General features: G+C 34.6%; 1 protein-coding gene across 1 annotated transcript; it reads right to left on the bottom strand.

The window, feature by feature from the left end:
• Positions 1 to 4,794: 4,794 nt before the first annotated feature.
• On the bottom strand, positions 4,795 to 15,051 carry pold3 (polymerase (DNA-directed), delta 3, accessory subunit). Its single transcript, XM_007250033.3, has 12 exons — positions 14,919 to 15,051; positions 13,167 to 13,222; positions 12,976 to 13,078; positions 12,008 to 12,047; positions 11,749 to 11,881; positions 10,278 to 10,521; positions 10,028 to 10,100; positions 9,260 to 9,440; positions 8,202 to 8,311; positions 7,924 to 8,009; positions 7,532 to 7,607; positions 4,795 to 5,360 (listed from the first exon to the last, which is right to left on the bottom strand). Exons 1-12 carry the CDS (start codon positions 14,973 to 14,975, stop codon positions 5,137 to 5,139), a joined length of 1,383 nt encoding a protein of 460 aa, XP_007250095.3. The 5' UTR covers positions 14,976 to 15,051; the 3' UTR covers positions 4,795 to 5,136.
• Between the last annotated feature and the right edge of the window lie 3,241 nt (positions 15,052 to 18,292).

Genomic DNA, 18,292 nt, shown 5'->3' with positions numbered 1-18,292 from the left:
TTTTGCCAATGGATAATTTTTTTTGCACTTTCCAAACTGACACATTTTGACATTTTCCTGATTTGAGGGTTATAATAAAAGGTCTTTTTAAAACGCATTATATCTGATCACCTCAGCCTTAAACTCTCAACTGAATGTGTGTTCTTAGGTTTGGGGCAGCAGAGCGGATGGACAAAAACAGATTTATGTGTAATTACTTGGCTGACTTATTATTTTAATGTTGGAAGGACATACTGTATTTACTATTAATCACATAAAAACAGATATGGCCAGGATGAGGCCATTTATCAGCCCTTCACTTTTACTACTGGTACTGCTACTAATGAAAATAATATGATATTTCTAGCATGGCATTCAGAACACGGTACTTAAGAAGAATGAAATGAAAAGAAAAACAAAAATACATCATCAAAAGACAGAGGGGTTTATATGATCTATTTGAGCACCATGGAAATATCAGTATAATCCATAGATTTTGGTTTTAGAGGTTTAAAGGATTTGGGGTGCGGGCAAAGCTTCTGAAAGCTCAGTAGAAGAGTGTTGATTCTGGTAGAGCTGCGCATTTTCATCCAGGAAAAAGAGACAACGTTGCATAGAAGCAAAATCTGAAGTTCTGAGACAATTTCATATTTAATGGATTTGCAGGCCGCCCCAGGCCAGTTTGAATTTAATAATGTGGATTCACTTGATATATTTTGAAAATGCCTATTGATTTATTCCACCTGGGCTGAAAAATGCATTCCACATCTGTGTAACTGTGCAAGGGGAATATAATTGAAATCGTACGCCAGGCAAAACCATGACGGTGAGAGGAAGACGGAGAGAACGAGATAAGAAGGTTTGTTTGTTTTTCTTTTAGATGTAATCCCTCTATGTATAAACAATGCATTATGATGTTATGGGTTTCAACATGTGAGGAGACATGCTTCATCATGCTTGGCTTGTGCAGTGTCATATTGTATGCATCTCAGATCTCATTTATTTATTATACTTATATCACATTTCAAAGAGGTTTTTGTATGTCAAGGTATAGGGGGTTATAGGGGCAATACAGTAAAACAGCACAAATATTCATAAATATTAACCTTAACAATAAACCTAAATCTGAACCTGATCAGAAACTGGATCGTCCTCCTTTTTTAATGCCCTTTTTATTCATTTTCGTCAATACACTCCTGTATTCCTCTATGTTTGGATGCATGTGTCTCTTTTTGTGTGTGTAGTTTATTAATTTAGAAACAGGAGAGGTTGTGAAGTAGCTCGGCTCATCGTCTGAACACAGAGTACACCTTTGAAGATGAACCTGGAAACAGTTAATCATACTCCTGCACCGCAACGCCAAGCCAAGAGCACTTTGAAGTAGCTGGGCTTATTTTTCCGAAGATAGCCATGCAATCGGCCCAGAGATTTGCTCAGACACAGAGGCACCTAGTATTTTAAACAACACAACGAACGTTATGTGATCCAGGGCAGGCACCTCACTCACGCTGCTGCTGCCACTGGACTGATGCAGCATGGGGAAGAGGCCTGCTGAGGGTAGAGCTCTGGAAGCTATGGATGAACACCTCCATAGCCTGTATTTATTACACTTCTCGGAGAAGGCACGCTGATCCAGGATCAGATTTCTCTGACCGTGGTGGACTCAAGCTTACAGGTTGTTTGAAGGACAGGGGCCAAGAAATAAAAAGGGCACTTACCTAGTGCATCTCAAAAAATTAGAATATCATTAAAAAAAAGTTAGTTTATTTCAGTAATTCAGTTTAAAACATGAACCTCATTTATTATTTAGATGCATTACACACAGAATTATCTATTTTAAGCGTTTATTTATTTTATCGTTGATGATTCGAAAATTAGAATATTACATAAGACCAATTGGTACTTTTGACACTGTGGGCAGTGTGCCAAGGCCTGCTGGAAAAATAAATATCCGCATCTCTATAAAAGTTATCAGTAGCAGAGGGAAGCATGAAGTGCTGTAAGATTTTGTGGGAAAACAAAACTGCACTGACTTTAGACTTGATAATAAAACACAGTGGATCAACACCAGCAGATGACATGTCTCTCCAAACCATCACTGATTGTGGAAACTTCACACTAGTGCAGTTTTTTTTCCCCCAGAAAATCACAGCACTTTACGCTTCCCTCTGCTGACGACTTTTATGAAGATGCAGATTTCATTCTTCAGCAGGACTTGGCACACTGCCCACACTGCCAAAAGTACCAATTGGTCTTATATAATAATCTTAGTTTCTGAGACTCTCTGATTTTTGGGTTTTCATTGGCTGTAAGCCATAATCAACAATAAAAGGAATATACACTAAAATTGATCACTCTGTGTTTAATACATCTATATAATATATGAGTTTCACATTTTAAACTGAATTACTGAAATAAAGTAACTTTTTAATGTTATTCTAATTTTTTAGATGCACTAGTATTGAATGACATGGGGCCTGTAGCACCTAAAATCATCACAACATACTTCAAGAAGTGCACACTTGATTACTTTCCCCCCCACAAAAAGTGCAGCCAATAGGGAACTTTGTCTCCTTGTTGCCACACTCGAATAAGGGTGGGACAAAATGTTGATACTGCAACACACTGTAATGTTTTTGTTTGCGATACATTATCAATTTGTGGCTAAAATATTAATATCTTTATGGAAACATAGGCAGTAAACTCCCTGGCCCTGTATAAACACTGGCAGGCAACCATTCATTTTCTATGGGAGGGCCCAATAAGAAGGGTAAAACTGTGGTGAAGAATATTGGTTGTTAAATTCTGTGAATCTGCCACCCATAAACCCATAATTCCTGATATTTATAGATTAGGAGTATGTTATCCTTTTCGGGAACACAGATATCGTGTAGTATCGTAGAGAAATGCCAAGTATCTCAGAATCGTGATATCATGGACAATGTGAGATGTCCTGAGATTCCTACCTCTACAACAGAGGGCACTTAAGTGATGCTTTTTTAACCGTGTGGGGAATCAAGGGTGGCGGTTGCCCCCCCCCCCCTCCCCTCTCCCCTTCCTCTGCGTCCACAAGTGTTCTGTGGTTTACTATGATAGTACACTATACTTATGAGAGGGTGGATGGATATATGAAGCCCATTGCAGTGATCTACAGTTTTCTACACACTTAATCGTTCAAGCTATGCCTCTTCTTACAACTACTCTCGCCTCCCTGTGTAACTTAAGATGGCATTAATAAAAAAAAATCCCAATTGCCAGATAATTAGGAAAGATGGCAAAAAAACAAAGAAAAACAAACTTAATCTGATTTTGTAACAAAATAATTAGTCATAGCATCTTCGTCACTACATCTCAAAGACAAAACCCCGTCCAAAGAGAAAAGTTCTTCAAGTTTGTGACTTCTGGGGAAAAAAAGTAGGCTAGGGGGAAAATTGTGGTTTGGCACCAACAAGCTGAAATTCATGTCTGTGGCACCAGATCAGAGAGGCCTGGTCTGCGTTCGGTACGCCGTTCCAGAGACGTGCCATCCCAAGCAGTCAGTTTTGTTTTAATAAATCAAAACCTCCCCGATCAGGCCAAGCACAGTGCCAGAGACTGATGTCATGTAGAAATGTAAACCTGAGCAGGGAAAACATTCAGCTTAGCAAACACACAATTACTAAAAAAGAACTACGAGCAAAAGAGCAGCAGCGTGTTTCCTTAACTAATCATGACCTATTGTTTTTAAACACCAGCTCTACAAAGACATTAATATACTGCGATTAAGAAGAGAAAATGACTTGAAGCAGATTAAGGAGAACATAGGCTTAATATGGTAGTTTTCTACTGCACGGTAACAAGCAAGTCAAGTATGGACTAGTAGGGAACTGAGAGAAATGTTTGATATGTCAGGGCATTTTTGCAGTAACAGTATTCTTGGTGATATATACAGTATCTGTACAAAAGTATGGTCACACATTCATTTAAAATTTTTCTTTTTTTTCTTCATTTAATTATTTTCTACATTTTAGATTAATATTAAAGACATGAATGATCAATTAAGGGAATTATGTAGTGATCAGTAAATAAGTGTTATTCCTCCACATTAATCTGATCTTAACCTGATGAACTGAGATGGTGATTTGAGATGATTTGGGAGGAAAATCAGCAACTATTGTTCAGCACCTCCAGGAACTCCTTCCTTTAAGACTGAGAAAACTATTCCAGGTGACTCTCCCTCATGAAGACACTGAGATTAAAATACCAAGAGTCTGCAGATCTGTCCTTAGAGATAAATCTAATAATATAAAACATATTGTCACTGGGTAATGAAAATATCTCCAAAACAGCAACTTTACAGGAGAGAGAAAAAAACTTTGATGTACAAAGAGCTTATTTTAGGTCATTTTGAAGTATTTCTATTAGTTCGTTCATCAATCATTTTTGGCACAGTGTGAGTAAACTAAAAATCGACAAAAATTGAGTTACTTTTTTTATTACACAATGACAATATTCTGGTTTGTTTAAAAAAAATCAGCATGTGTTCCTGTAGAGCTTTAATATCTTCAATATTAAATTTACAATGTAAAAAAAAATCATAAAAAGAAAGAAAAATTAATTGAGAAAAGGTTTGTCCAAACTTTTGACTGGTATTGTTTATATATTATAGAAAACATTTTGTAATATACCGCTATTTATTATATATTGCTCAGTGCAGCCTCAGCAGTTACTGTTACTGTGTTGAGCTGAATTAAGCAGAATTAAGTATCAAATAGAGACCATGAAGTGTAAAATCACTAATGTCAGTAATAAATGACTCCAATAAAGAGGCTTCACTACAAAACAAAAACAGTTTATTGTCTTTTTTTTTTACACTGAAAAAAACTGATGGTTATTCAAAGCCTAAAAATGCAGGAGTGATTGTATTGCCAGTGTTTACACGTCTGACATACAGCTCTAATTCAGCACTGAACAATAATAACCCTGATAGGTATTACAGGGACATCTACTGGTGGGGTCCTGTACTGAAGTCCAGCACACATGTACAAGTGCATCAAGTTTCATCTACAATGTTCTGCAGAGATTTGACCATACAAGAGGTTTTCCAGCAGGAATTATAATATCTCCATTGTTTCTCATCAGTGACAGCTGGACGAGGCTTTGCAGCATCGGCTGAGTTCATTTCTTTTGGAAGAAGCCCATGATGGACGACTGCTTAGTTGATTTATTTGCGGCGGCAGCAGCAGCAGGAGCCTTTTTCTGACCTTTCTCTTTAGTCTTCTCCTCTTCTCTTTTTCCCAGTGACTGCTTGAGTGAGTTGGACTCTCCAGAGGGCTGACTGGTGGTCTTGGAGTCGTCTTCACTCTCGGAGTATGATTCGCTCTCATAGCCTTTCTCAGTAACTAGATATTTATAGACATGTTTAAAAAAAAAAAAAAAAAAAAAAAGAATGCTGAATTTATTTCTTTTAAAAACAGTGTGATAATGAGCACAATTCTTAAAGAAAATCAAAAAATGTTAACAATCAAAGATCATCTGAGGATATAAATAAGATGTTTAAAGACAATAAATAATCTCTGCTCTACACAGAGATGTAAAGTAAGGAAGTAGAAATACTTCACTACTGTTTTAAAAGTACTGAAGTACTAAAATACTGTATCTGACAGTATTATTTTTACTTCACTACTGTACTTAAGTACTAAAATGCTGTATCTGTATCTACTGGATTATTATTTTTTTTCTCCTAGTTCCACTTTTACTTCACTACATATTTTGGATGAGTTTAACACTTTTACTCTGATATATTGTTTATGTGCTGTATCGTTACTCATTACAATGATAAAAAATATTAGGAATCATTCTAAACCCACATTATCACTAAACACAGATAGATGGTAGATGTTCTGCACTGTCACCAGGTTTGATAAAGCTGCTCATCTCTGAGTGAATCAAGAGATCAAGCTGATCTTATAAAAAGAACTCGCTGCTCCCGTTCTGCCTTTAGCACTGCTACATAACAGTACTGTACTTCTTGTACTAACAGTACTGTACATTTCTGGGTCTCTAGTACTTCATACATGTCTGACCTGAGGCCTGCAGACCACCAGCACTCTCTAGCGGTCCACAAGCCCACCATCAGGGGAAGGCAGTAGTCCTTAGTGGATTGGTAACAGCATTTTTTTACATCATAAAAGTGTAATAATTGGATAAAATAATTTAGTATAAGTATACAATCAAGAGCTTAATCCTGTTATTAAACTATTAACATATTATAATCATAGTCCAACACAGGGCCAACACAGCTGTGTGCACCTAATTTAGACAATTAGCTGTGAGAAATGATGGAGAAATGGAAAATAGTGACACCGTTTCAGGGTTCATGCAGGTTTCAGTGAGTCGAATTTAAGACTTTTTAGACCTTTTAAGACCACTCACACCCAAGCTCCCTAACTGAATGGTATTCTTGCACAGTTTGCAGCTTCATATTGTTTACTGAAGACCACTTGCAACCAACTACAAGCATTGCCGTAATCAAGTAGAGTCTCACTGAACCCTGTGTTTGTTAGAAAAACAAACAAACAAAAAAAAACAATACTATGGTTCAGGACCAAAATATCATTTTTTTAAGTGTCAGTACCTGAGACACAAATGACAAATAAGTGTTAATGGGGCCTTAATATTGTAAACAGGTGGGCCATGAAGTGGAAAAGGTTGAGAACCCTCACTCTACATCATAGATCTACCCAACACAACATAACTAGAGGTGGGCGATATTTTTTACATTACAAAAAAGGTTTTTTAAAGGTTATTTAATGGCTTCTTACATCACTTCTCAAACCCCCACAAAAAATATTCACTCAATATGTTCACACAATGCAGCTCCCATTCAAACTGCTTAAAACAAACAAAAAAAAAAGTTGGTAGTAAATGTTTTTGTAAGTATTAAATACTGTAACATTTCTGAAGCAGCCCATAGTAACTGTCTGAATCTACTGTATGATAACCGTATCATTAATATGTAAATTCCTAGTCATAAAGATAATATTATTTACTTTTCACAAGACCTAAAGCATCTCCAAAAAAGTGGGGGGGTTCTTTTAGTGAACACTGAGTAGCTGGCACCGAGCACTGAAGCACATTAGTCAAGCTTTCTTTTTGCCAAACATTAAAATTACACCAGTGCTTGCAGTCCACGCCTGCCAGAAAAAACATTTCTGCTTGTGGTCTCTCGCAGAGAGTTCCTCCAAATGAATATTTAATACGAAAACATAAAATAACTGCCTTGTCTCAACATCATGTTTACTCTTAGTAACCTCGCCAAAAGAAATACATGCTGCATTTCTATTACTGGACAAGACAATACTGCATGTTTCTCATTACACGTTACATATCACAACACTGATGCAGCTTTTCACCAAAGAAAGGATTAATCTTTTTTTTTTATCCGTGCATTCACTGTCTTTATACAGGCTCCAGTTACTGATGTGTATATTACTGAAGTTATTAGTAGTATTCTCTATGAATTAAGTAACTCCTTCTATGATGTACATCATACAATTATTTAATCCCTTACCCATACAGCCTTCATCGTCAAGAAATGTGCGGGCCTTCAGAACTCGTCTCCTTTTTCTCCTCCTTCCCTCTGAAGCCTGGAAGATCAAACCAACACTGACAGTCAAGCAAAATTCAGAAGAAAGAACATACTGTCTCAAGGCTACTAAACAATAGCTGCAATTTGAGAACAAGCTTTTAAAACTAAAAACAAATGTGATCAATTTAATTTATCACCATGTGACAATAACATCCACGGACAATATAATACAGTCTGGTTACTGGCAGGCCGCTCCTCTCTTCTGGGTAGTTGCTACCCAGTTTTTTACCCATGCTCATATTCCTCAGCATGCTGTAATAATTAGTTGACAGCTAAATAATAATAAAAAAAAATCTATATTTCTGAATTCTCACTTCTTGATGTGAAACAGGCTCTTTCTTCACTTCGTTTCCAGGGCTCGGAGTCTGCACTTCTGGCACAGGTGGAGAGTCTGGAATTACTAAGACAGAATGGATGTTGTCAATTATCTTGTTTGCACAGAAAACAATTGTAAAATATGGTCTTCTCTCCCTGCAGGGGAACCATTTGCTTGTTTGTCTTAAATTTCATGATGCATGCAGACACGATGACTATTATCTGAGCTGATTCATAAAAGCCAGACTTGAAAAACTGCTCAGTTTATTTTTCCTACCCTCATCATCGCTGCTGTCAGACTGCGGCTTCTTTATTCTCCGTCTCTTCTTTTTCTGACTGTCCGCTCGCTCTTCCTCACTGTCCGAATGCTCCAGACGCTTCGTTTTACTGTTTTAGAGAAAGAGAACACCAGCCGTTAAATAAATCAAGGATAATTTTACTTATTCACACAGTAAATAACATCAATTTAAAAATCTAAATTACATTTCTGATAGGAGTGTAAGAAAAAAAATAATAATAATCGTATTGAAATTTTGATTTGCTGAACTGTAAAGATTTTCAAAAACACAGAATAAATTTTTAATTATTAAAGTATACATGTAAAGACTGATGGCGAAAAAGTTCAGCAGAACTTTATTCAAATGAATCTGATCAGAGAAGAGCAGGCTGCGACTTCACACACATAAGAGCCTCACACACACAGAGCAGCCACCTTTAAACTACAGAAGAGAAGCTAAATATGGCTATTTAAATATGAATTTATAGAAATATAGATTACAGGAAGGTAGACTTAAATTTCTAAATCTTAAAATTATGATTGCCTACTTCTGTTGCTTCAATTGAATTCGAAAACTTCACAAACACGCCCACACTGTGAATTCAGAGACTCAGCACGTTTTAATGCCTTAAAGAAACGTGCTAGTAGACACGTACAGTCAAGTATTGTGTTAAACCCTGCCCATATAAGCTGTGGTACACTTTGATCGCACAACAGAAGCCACTGATAGCAAAAAAGCTCCAGCTCATCCCAAATCACCCATCTCAGTTGATCAGGGTTAGGTCAGGGGATTATGGGACAAACATATTTTATTACTTGCTACTGAATTCCATACGTGTCCCTTAATTGTTTTCATGTCTTTAATATTAATCTACAATCTAGACAATAAATTAAATAAAGAAAAACACTGAATGAGAAGGTTTGTCCAAGCAGTTTTTTAATTGGATTCCTCAGTTGCCATTAGTACATTTTGCCTGTGCGTCAAATTATTTGTATTATTTTTTAATATTACAACAAATACTACAAAATATTAATTGAACAACAATTTTAAGTCTTACCTCCGTGAGTCTTTGGAGTCATCCTTCACTGCTTTAGACTCCTTAGGCTGCTCCTCTTTTATATCCTGCTTGGATTTGGATGAGGATTGAGAAGGTTTGCTGCTCACTGCAGCTGATGATGACTGAGCTCCTTCTGTCTCTTCTTTGATGTTTTTGTCTGGCTTGTCAGTCGTCACTTTTTCTGCAAAGTAAACAATTCAAGATGATGTACGACTTAAATATGGGTCAATGATCAAGCATAAAAAACTCCAGCAGCACTGCTGTATCTGATCCACTCACTGTATCAACAGCACAACACACACTAATAACACCTCATACACCACCACCATGCTAATCAGTGCTAATCACTGCAGTGCTGAGATTAATAATAACCCACCACCCAAATAATAATAATAATAATAATAATAATAGCTGCTCTGTGGTGATTTTCTATCCTGTGGGGTTCTGAGTATTGAAGAACAGAGTGAAAGAAGGATAAAAATAAAGTATACAGAATAAAGAAACAGACACAGAACTACAGTCTGTAACTTAGAAAAAAATACAGTGTGCTAAAAAAATGTTTTATAGATGTAGAAACAAGGATGGCCATAATGATATGTTTTAACACCACACACAATTAATAGAAAATAAAAATTCTGCTTTTCACCAATACAGTTTGATCTGTGTGCTGCAGATTCAGTAATTTACCAAACAAAGCAAACATTTGGAAATATCATTATTCTAATTCAATGACACCATGCACCCTTAGAAATACATTAAATGACTTACTGTCAGCTGATTTCCCAAAGAAGTTGTTCATAGCATTGGCTTTGGAAGATACCTTAGATTTAGGTCCTTCAGTCTGAAAAAAAACGATGATCATTTTTACAAAAACAGCAAAGTCTTCAAATTTCACAGCCAAAAAATAATACTTCACTAACTATGTAAAATTATCTTATGTAAGTGCTTTTTAAATGACAACAAATCATTTCAAATGTTAACTAGGGTATTTTTAATGCCCAAATAAAATCACACTTACTGGAGACGCCTCATCTTTCTGTTCCGTTTTCACTTCTTTGTTGCAGGCCTCACTTTTAGGAGCAGCTTTGCTGGAAAACATTCCCATAATGCCTTTAGGCTGTTTTACACTGGGTTTAGGAGCAGCTGCTGTGTGGTCATTCAGACTTGGTTTAGTAGCTTCTTTTTCCACAACCTTTTCCTGGACTTTCTGCAGCTCTGTGTGGGACAGCGGTACAGCGGCTGCACAGCGGATAGTGCTATACCTGCAAACAGTCAAACAAATTACTGAGAATGCCACCTGCTAACATAACATATAAATAAAACATTTCAAACTATTTTTTTCCATGCTATGTACATATCTGCTCACCAGTGACTTACAAAGATTGTCATTTTAACAGGTTTAACTGCAATCTGCACATGTGCCATTTTTTTGGTTTCTGTGCAAAACATGTTATAAGATACTTTACTGACCCTTTTTCACATTTTCAGCTCAGGGAGGAGTCAACTAAAATCAGGGGGTTTAGTGCACCTTTAGACAACAACGAATAACAAAATCTCAAACTTTCCCACAAATCAGTTCAATTTGTTTCACTTTGGGAAAGAAATAGCTTTTTGACAAAATGCTTAATTTGTGGGGAAAAATTACCACCTACTTCATTAGAATAAATTAAGATAAATTATAATATGTTTATTTCAATATTCCAACATTTGTGAGCAGAATAAGATTTAAACAAAATCATTAACAGGAATTAGAGGTGGATCTTTTAAAAAATGATTTTTCATTTAAAATCAGTGATTCATACAAACCTAAGATTAATCTTTAAAATTAGCCTATTTTTCATGTGCGTAAAAGTCATCTATTTGCAGAGTTCCAAAACATGCTTTAGCGTTAGAGAAGCTCAGCTAATATTAGCAAAAAGATTTAGTTTTCTCTCACTAAATGTTATAAGAGTCTACTAAACTACTAGACAAGATGCGTCTTATTTTTAGTAATTCACATTTAGCTAGCAAACAAGTTACTGACTTTTACATTCCACTTCAAATGCACTGGCAGTTACATTCAGAGTAAGAGAAAATTAATCCAAGCATTGATTAAATTCACTCTTTTCTTACACTGAAGTTCTGTAGAAGTAAATAAGCTGAATGCCTGATTACATTACATGGACACTCTTGTTATGATATGGACACATTGAATAACAAAAACAGAAATGCATCTTGCTTGGGTTAATTCTTCAGGTAAACACTTATAATTTTAATAATGGTAGATTGGTTGTCCCTTATACAATTATAACATTAGTTCTCTGAAAGTCTCTTTCAAATCTGAACAAAAACAATACACTATAACATTCCTAAAATACATTGTACTGAATTAAACCAAATCAAATTGGGACCTTGTGAATTGGAATTGATTGATTGATTCTAACAGGCCCTAAAAGGAATGTTGTCATAATCCCCATAATATGCATGGAAACAGATCTTAAATCCCATACTTGTTGCAGTTTTTCAGGTTCTCTTTCACAGCATCATAGTCTGTACTGTAGAGTGGGCCGCTATCCTTCAGCTCAGCCTTCTGGACACTGTACACATGAACACTAATGGTTTTATCCAGCTTGGACTTCGTATCTAGAACAGATAAGAACATAAGAGAGGAACGGTGTAAAGATCTACTCAAATTTAAATTGAATTGTGTAGGTTGAACATTATACATGTTAATTTTTTTCTCTGAAACATCAGAAAAGATAATCATACCATCAAGCTGATCTTCACGCACCACGGACACCTTATGACACTAAAAGGAATAACAGAAAATATTTCAGGTAATAAAAGAGAAAACATTTAGGTATTCAGAAAAGGTATTTAGGTATTCAGGTGTTCTAGATCACATTATATTGTGGAAGACAAGCCAATGTTGGTCGGTCTCATGTAATTCTAATAACCTCTTATTTTTAAATGCATAAAGGAGGTTAAAATAGGTTTTTAACCTGGGGGTCCTGATACACAATAGAGCGATGCTAATAATCAAGGGAGTTTTCTAGGGATGAACGATGATATTGGAAATATATCAGCATCAGCCGATAATTGCTTTTTTTAAGAATCTTTGGTACCGGCCAATGTGTAGAATTGGTAGATATTTCACAACGAAACTGGCCGACATTTTTATTGTATGTAGAAAAAGGACCAAGTAACACTGGCCTAGCAACTTTAAAATCTAAATAAACTGATTTAAGTTAATTTTGATTTATTTTTATTTGTTTCAATAAATATATGGTTTTATTTAACATGTTCATTTAGAGGGTATAAAGCTGTGAACGGTCTATGTAATATATATAATAAATAAATGTGAGGGGGGAGAAAAAAAAAAATAACATATTTAAGCAGGAGACACCTCAGGTTCAATTCCAGGTCTGGGTGTCTGGATGCTATGCTACACCAATTAAAGACCTTGGGCGAGACTCCTAACACTACACTGGACCACCTCTGTAATAGGACTAATTTTGTAAGTCGCTCTGAATAAGAGAATCAGTTAAATGCAGTAAATGTAAATAATGTGCAGTAACTTTTTGTTCCTGTGAATCAGGATTTTCTGCACTAAAGCATCTTTGAAACACAAATACAGATACTGCAAAACAGTAAAAAAATGATTTGCTAAATCACGTGGAACATCTTTGTTTACAGTAATAAACTCTGCATAAAAGAATCCTGGTCTCCATACTCACCACACTCCCATTCTCACTGCACTTTCCGGATACAAGGTAGGTGGCATGCAGTGTGGTTCCAGACCTCTCCTTGCGTCTCTGGTCTAAGTAGTGATAAAGCATCCTGCAATACATGAAAAAAAAGCTATGTCTGTCGGCCCACCTCAAACAGCCTTTACTAAAAATAAATAATAGTATAGCCATATACTTACTGTTTAGCCGTGTTGACATGGACTCCCAGAGTAAGACTGAGCCATTTATATGTGACCTGTGAATATAAAAGAGGAAAATCCATCAAATATAGCAAAACTATTTTTCACAACACATTTTTTTTTTTTACTTTATTGTTTAAAACTGACCAAGATTTGAAATTAGCTATTTTTAATGAAGCTTGTCCAAAGAGGAGCATTTCAAGTCACTTTCAAAACAAACGTAGCACAATGCCAGAGAAATGTAGGAGATTCCAGCTGACTTAACCGGAATCTCTAGCATTTCTTTATGTTTGAAAGCCCGAAACTGCAGAGATTAAGCTAGAGATTTGTTGCTTTTTGCAAGTACCAGGATGAAAAAGTGTTTCTAAGATTCAAATCTGAATTTGATTAACTGCATTTACATAATGAGCGGCATGCTTTCTTATTTTAATTTCCCATGTTCCATGTTCTGTGTATTATAGCTTGATTTTATATCCAGTTTAAAACGTATGATTTTATGGTGTGGGATTAAAATAAGCACTCTATCAGCCCAAGGTTATGTTAAAGATGTGCTTTATTCCAGCAGGTCAATGCTCGTCCACACACTGCTGCTTACAGAGGTTTTTTCCTACATAGTAAATGAATAGTGAAGTGATCCAGACTATAAAGCAACACATAATTAATTGTGTAGTAACTTAACTAAAACGTGTTAAACTAATCAGGATACTCCCTCTTGTTTATTACTGCTTAAATGTAACGTTACTCTCTTCAAAAATATATGGAAGCTTGGTTATGCTTAATGTATTATTATTTCTGTATTGTTATGGTTATGTCAGGTGCACTTAATGTTCTTAAAAGGACAATAACATTGTTTGTCGCATTAAAACAGCTTTAGAAGCTTATCTAGCCAAGTAGCCAGTAGGGGTGGGCAATATTATATCGTATACAATATATCGTGACAGAAATATCATGATATTAAAAATCCATGTCATGATAATAGGGCTGTTCTGTCTTAAAAGTAGTCTATTATTTACTGTGAAGCTTTAGGTGTATTTATTGTATAATTGTTTTAGTTTGCAGTTTATATGCATGCACTAAATATTCTGCAATATTATTTGATGCATTATATTATTTTATGCTATATTATTTATTTTGCCACATTATGATTATTCTGTTATACTCTTATTCTATATTCCTGAAATTAATAAATTATTTTAGTTTTCCTATATAGCCCAAGTATATCGTTATCGCAAAAATACCCTGAAATATCGTGATATTATTTTAGAGCCATATCGCCCACCCCTAGTAGCCAGCTTGTATAATGGCATTTGGTAAACTTAGATAATCTGGAAACCTTCATGTACTTAGCTTAGCTTGCAAAGACTGGACTTTTCAGCAGGAAAATATGCTAAGCTAACATAGCTAGCTAACTAACTAACTATAGGTAACCTAGGTTACTAACATAGCTTAGCTAAAGCTAGCTAGTCAATCACATTGAATAGTGGGTCCAGTGATAACACCAGCTAATGCAAGCTAAATTAGCTAGGTTAACCGTATTTTTGCAGGAAAATAAAAAAAGCAGTTTTCCGTAGTGTTAAACTAATAAAACACCCACACAACCCACCACCTCCAGCTCTAAACCAATACTGAACACTGATCATGCAGCGTTCCCCAACCCACACCCCAGAGCTCACAGCTATTAAACAGACACAATCAACCAAGCAGCGCCCACTGCCCTCAAACACAGCGCTCTCCTGAACATCAGACACTTACTATCTTATTCTGATCGTTCACATATTCGTCTATGTTGTCTAAATACAGATCGTCCATCGCAGCGATAATCTGAAGCAGCTCCACTCTGCAGCTCCGAAACGCGGGAAACTTTATTTACTTCCTGTCATGTGCGCGCGGACGGGAAGGGGTGCGTTCACTGCCACCCGCGCTTCAGCGAGTTGTTATAAAAACAGACCGTCTCTGATTAACATTTAGGGCCTCAATAATTATAGAGAATTGGTATTAAGTACACTGCTAAACATAAACGTTTTTCTTGCAAAATAATGACTTACTACTATTACTCAAAATAATGAGATCTCAGAATAATTATTTACTATTTTAAATATAATGACTTACAATCTCAAAATATTAAGATTGTATCTCCAAAAAATAATGACTTAAAAATAGTGTCTCAAAATAATGACTTACTATTTCAAAATAATGAGATAGTAGCTCAAAATAATGAGATACAATCTCCAAATAATAATTTACTATTTTAAAAATAATGAATCTCAAAATAATAAGATAGTTTCTCCAAAAAATGACACAGTATCTCAAAATAATGACTATTTTAAAATAATTATATTATCTCAATATACTAAGATAGTATCTCAGAAAAATGAGATATCTCAAAAGAATGACTCAATATTTTAAAATTTAAAAATGAGATATTATCTCAAAATAATGATTTACTATCTCAAAATAATGAGATAGCAGGTTAAGTAAAAGTAAGAAAAAAATGTGCTGGATTTTTTTTTTTTAGGTGGCGGGAATGGGCTTCCATACCAAACACTTACATGTAATTTGAATAAAATATAGTAAAATCTATGAAGTTCATTTGTGCCACTTTTTACACAAAATGAAGCATTTTATTCATTTTTGCTATTTGCTATTGTCTGATCATCACTCTCAGGCATTTTAAGTGGGGATAAAATTAATTCTGAACATAGCAAAAATTTTAAAACCTTCTTATTACATATTTTTAGTGATAAACTTTCCTTCCCTATCCATTATATGTACAACTGACCAACATCCCTTTTCATACAGTGCTGAAAACATAATTTTGAAATCATTCTCCAGTTATAAACCTTTTAAACCTGCCCTCACTGTAACTCAAACTAAAATATATTTAAAGTTTTCTTTGCTTATTTAGTAAAATACATTGTAATACTTTATATAATTAAATGAATATCCTACACATGTGGATAGTAACTATTTTAAGTTTTAGCTCCTTTGACCCCCATTCATTTTGGACTTCTTGTGGCTCACAGTAATATTCTAATATAACAATGGAGAAAATAAAAAAAACAGTCAAGCAGAGAAATAAACATTTATGCCTTAAATATTTTATTTTATAAATCTGTATAATTAAAATTCATTTTTTTTATTTTGACATTTAAATCTGAATTTGATGAACTGAATTTAACCATTGGTGAAGCATTTTGTTCTTATTAAAAATTACATTAGATAGCTTTGAAATAAAACTGAATTAAACTTAGTCTTACATATACAATACTAATGATAATTGGCAATCAATTATATTTGCTTGTATAAACAGTCCTTTGCAATAATGATATATTACTTTAACAACACATTTCTTTATCCTGTATTGTGCAATACCAGCTTTTTGCCCTCAACTGAAAATATAAATATTTATTAGTAATTGATAAAATAATTGTCCTGTAAATTAAATTAAGCCAAAAAAAATAAAGTAGGCTTCACATTGGATCACTTTAATATATGTAGGGAGCAACTTGATTATTAAGAATATTTAACAGTAGATTACAACCTAAAACTACTACAATATAATATATATATAAAACAGTATGAGACTTTGTGAACATCATGAACAAGAAATCTCTGTCTCCTTAATTAACTTAATGAAAGTATTTATTAAACAGTATGAACAAAACAATTAAACAAATATCAGAAATGCTGTAAACCTGCATCATGTTTAATAATGCACAATATCACAACAAGCATTTGCAAATAATCACAAAAGCATCTATCTGAATAAGCTGGGGGTCGACAGTGGCCTGTAGATACAATCCCACACTGGACATCTCAGGCCTGATTAAATAGCAGTACTTCAAAACATGCAGGTTATTGGATTCACATGATGGGCGTCACTTCAGCAGATACACGCTGCTAGGATTTAGTTGATAGCATTCAGAGGAAGTGTGATACGCAGCATCTGGTGAAAAAAACAAAACATGTATTTACATATCTGTGCATTGTCTTATTCATTGCATAGTGCTCAGAAATATTGGTATTGCTTTTGACATTCAGTTCTGTATCCTGTTGTTATGTTGAAAAACCATATATTCCTACCATAAAGATGCGAATCAGATTAATAAATGGTTGCCTATGTAAAAGCTAAGCTATGAGTTGTGCCTTGTAAAGCTATATTTGTAGATGCTCAATTGAAATGTTGTATTGATCTTCTTCTCTCTACATGGATATTTAAGAAATTATGTTTGTGCTGAATTTTATAAAGCATTAGTCAAAGGTTTGGACACAACTCGTCTTATTCAATGTGTTTTCTTTCTTATTATGTTTTTTTTACATTGTAAATGTAATATTGAAAATATTAAAGCTCTACAGGAACACATGCTGAATTATTCTGTAAACAAAAAATGTAGCACATTTATCTTTAAGGACTGATCTGCACACTCTTGGTATTTTAATCTCAGTATCTTCATGAGGGAGAGTCACCTGGAATAGTTTTCTCAGCGTCTTGAAGGAAGGAGTTCCTGGAGGTGTTGTTTTATTTACTGTTTACTACGTAATTCCATTTGTGTCTCTTAATTGTTTTAATGTCTTTAATATTAATCTACAATGTAGAAAATAAATACATAAAAACACTGAATAAGAGGGTGATATGAATTAGAATATTAAAGTTTGATGTTGAACAAGGTCTATCTGAACTTGTATTAAATCTGTATTTAAGACTTTAAATTGAATCCAGGTGCAAATTAATCTAATGTAGAAAATTCAAATAATGCTGCACAACCCGTTTCAAACTTTTGGAGTTTTTAGTTTTAATTCCTCTGCATTGTGCTGCATGTGTTTGTCTCGTTTAAATGTTACATGTTAGAATTCTGTGAAAGTGACTTAAATAAAACTGAATTGAAATCTTTAGATAGATCTAGTCCAAAAACAACAACTTTTTTTTTACTTTTTTTAATAATTTAGATTTACAAACTTTTAATCCTATTGGTACAAAATTATTCCATAGGTATCCTAATGCATGGCATCCCCTTGTTCTGTATTTGAATAAACATTGATGAATATACAGATGTGTTTATATTTATTCTAATAAGAGACACACACTTTATTTTATTGTTTGTGTGCACACAGCATATGTTATGTTG

Source organism: Astyanax mexicanus, chromosome 17 (genome assembly GCF_023375975.1).
Source record: "Astyanax mexicanus isolate ESR-SI-001 chromosome 17, AstMex3_surface, whole genome shotgun sequence".
Classification (NCBI taxonomy): Eukaryota; Metazoa; Chordata; class Actinopteri; order Characiformes; family Acestrorhamphidae; genus Astyanax; species Astyanax mexicanus.
Note: the sequence above shows the minus strand (reverse complement) of the source record. Positions and strands in the feature narration are given on the sequence as shown.

Coding starts and splice junctions, on each gene's coding strand:
- pold3 (XM_007250033.3), bottom strand. CDS start 14,975: ATGGACGATCTGTATTTAGACAACATAGACGAATATGTGAACGATCAG. Junction 13,223..14,918: donor TGAACGATCAGAATAAGATA/GTAAGTGTCTGA, acceptor TTATATTCACAG/GTCACATATAAATGGCTCAG. Junction 10,101..10,277: donor AGAAAGATGAGGCGTCTCCA/GTAAGTGTGATT, acceptor GTTTTTTTTCAG/ACTGAAGGACCTAAATCTAA.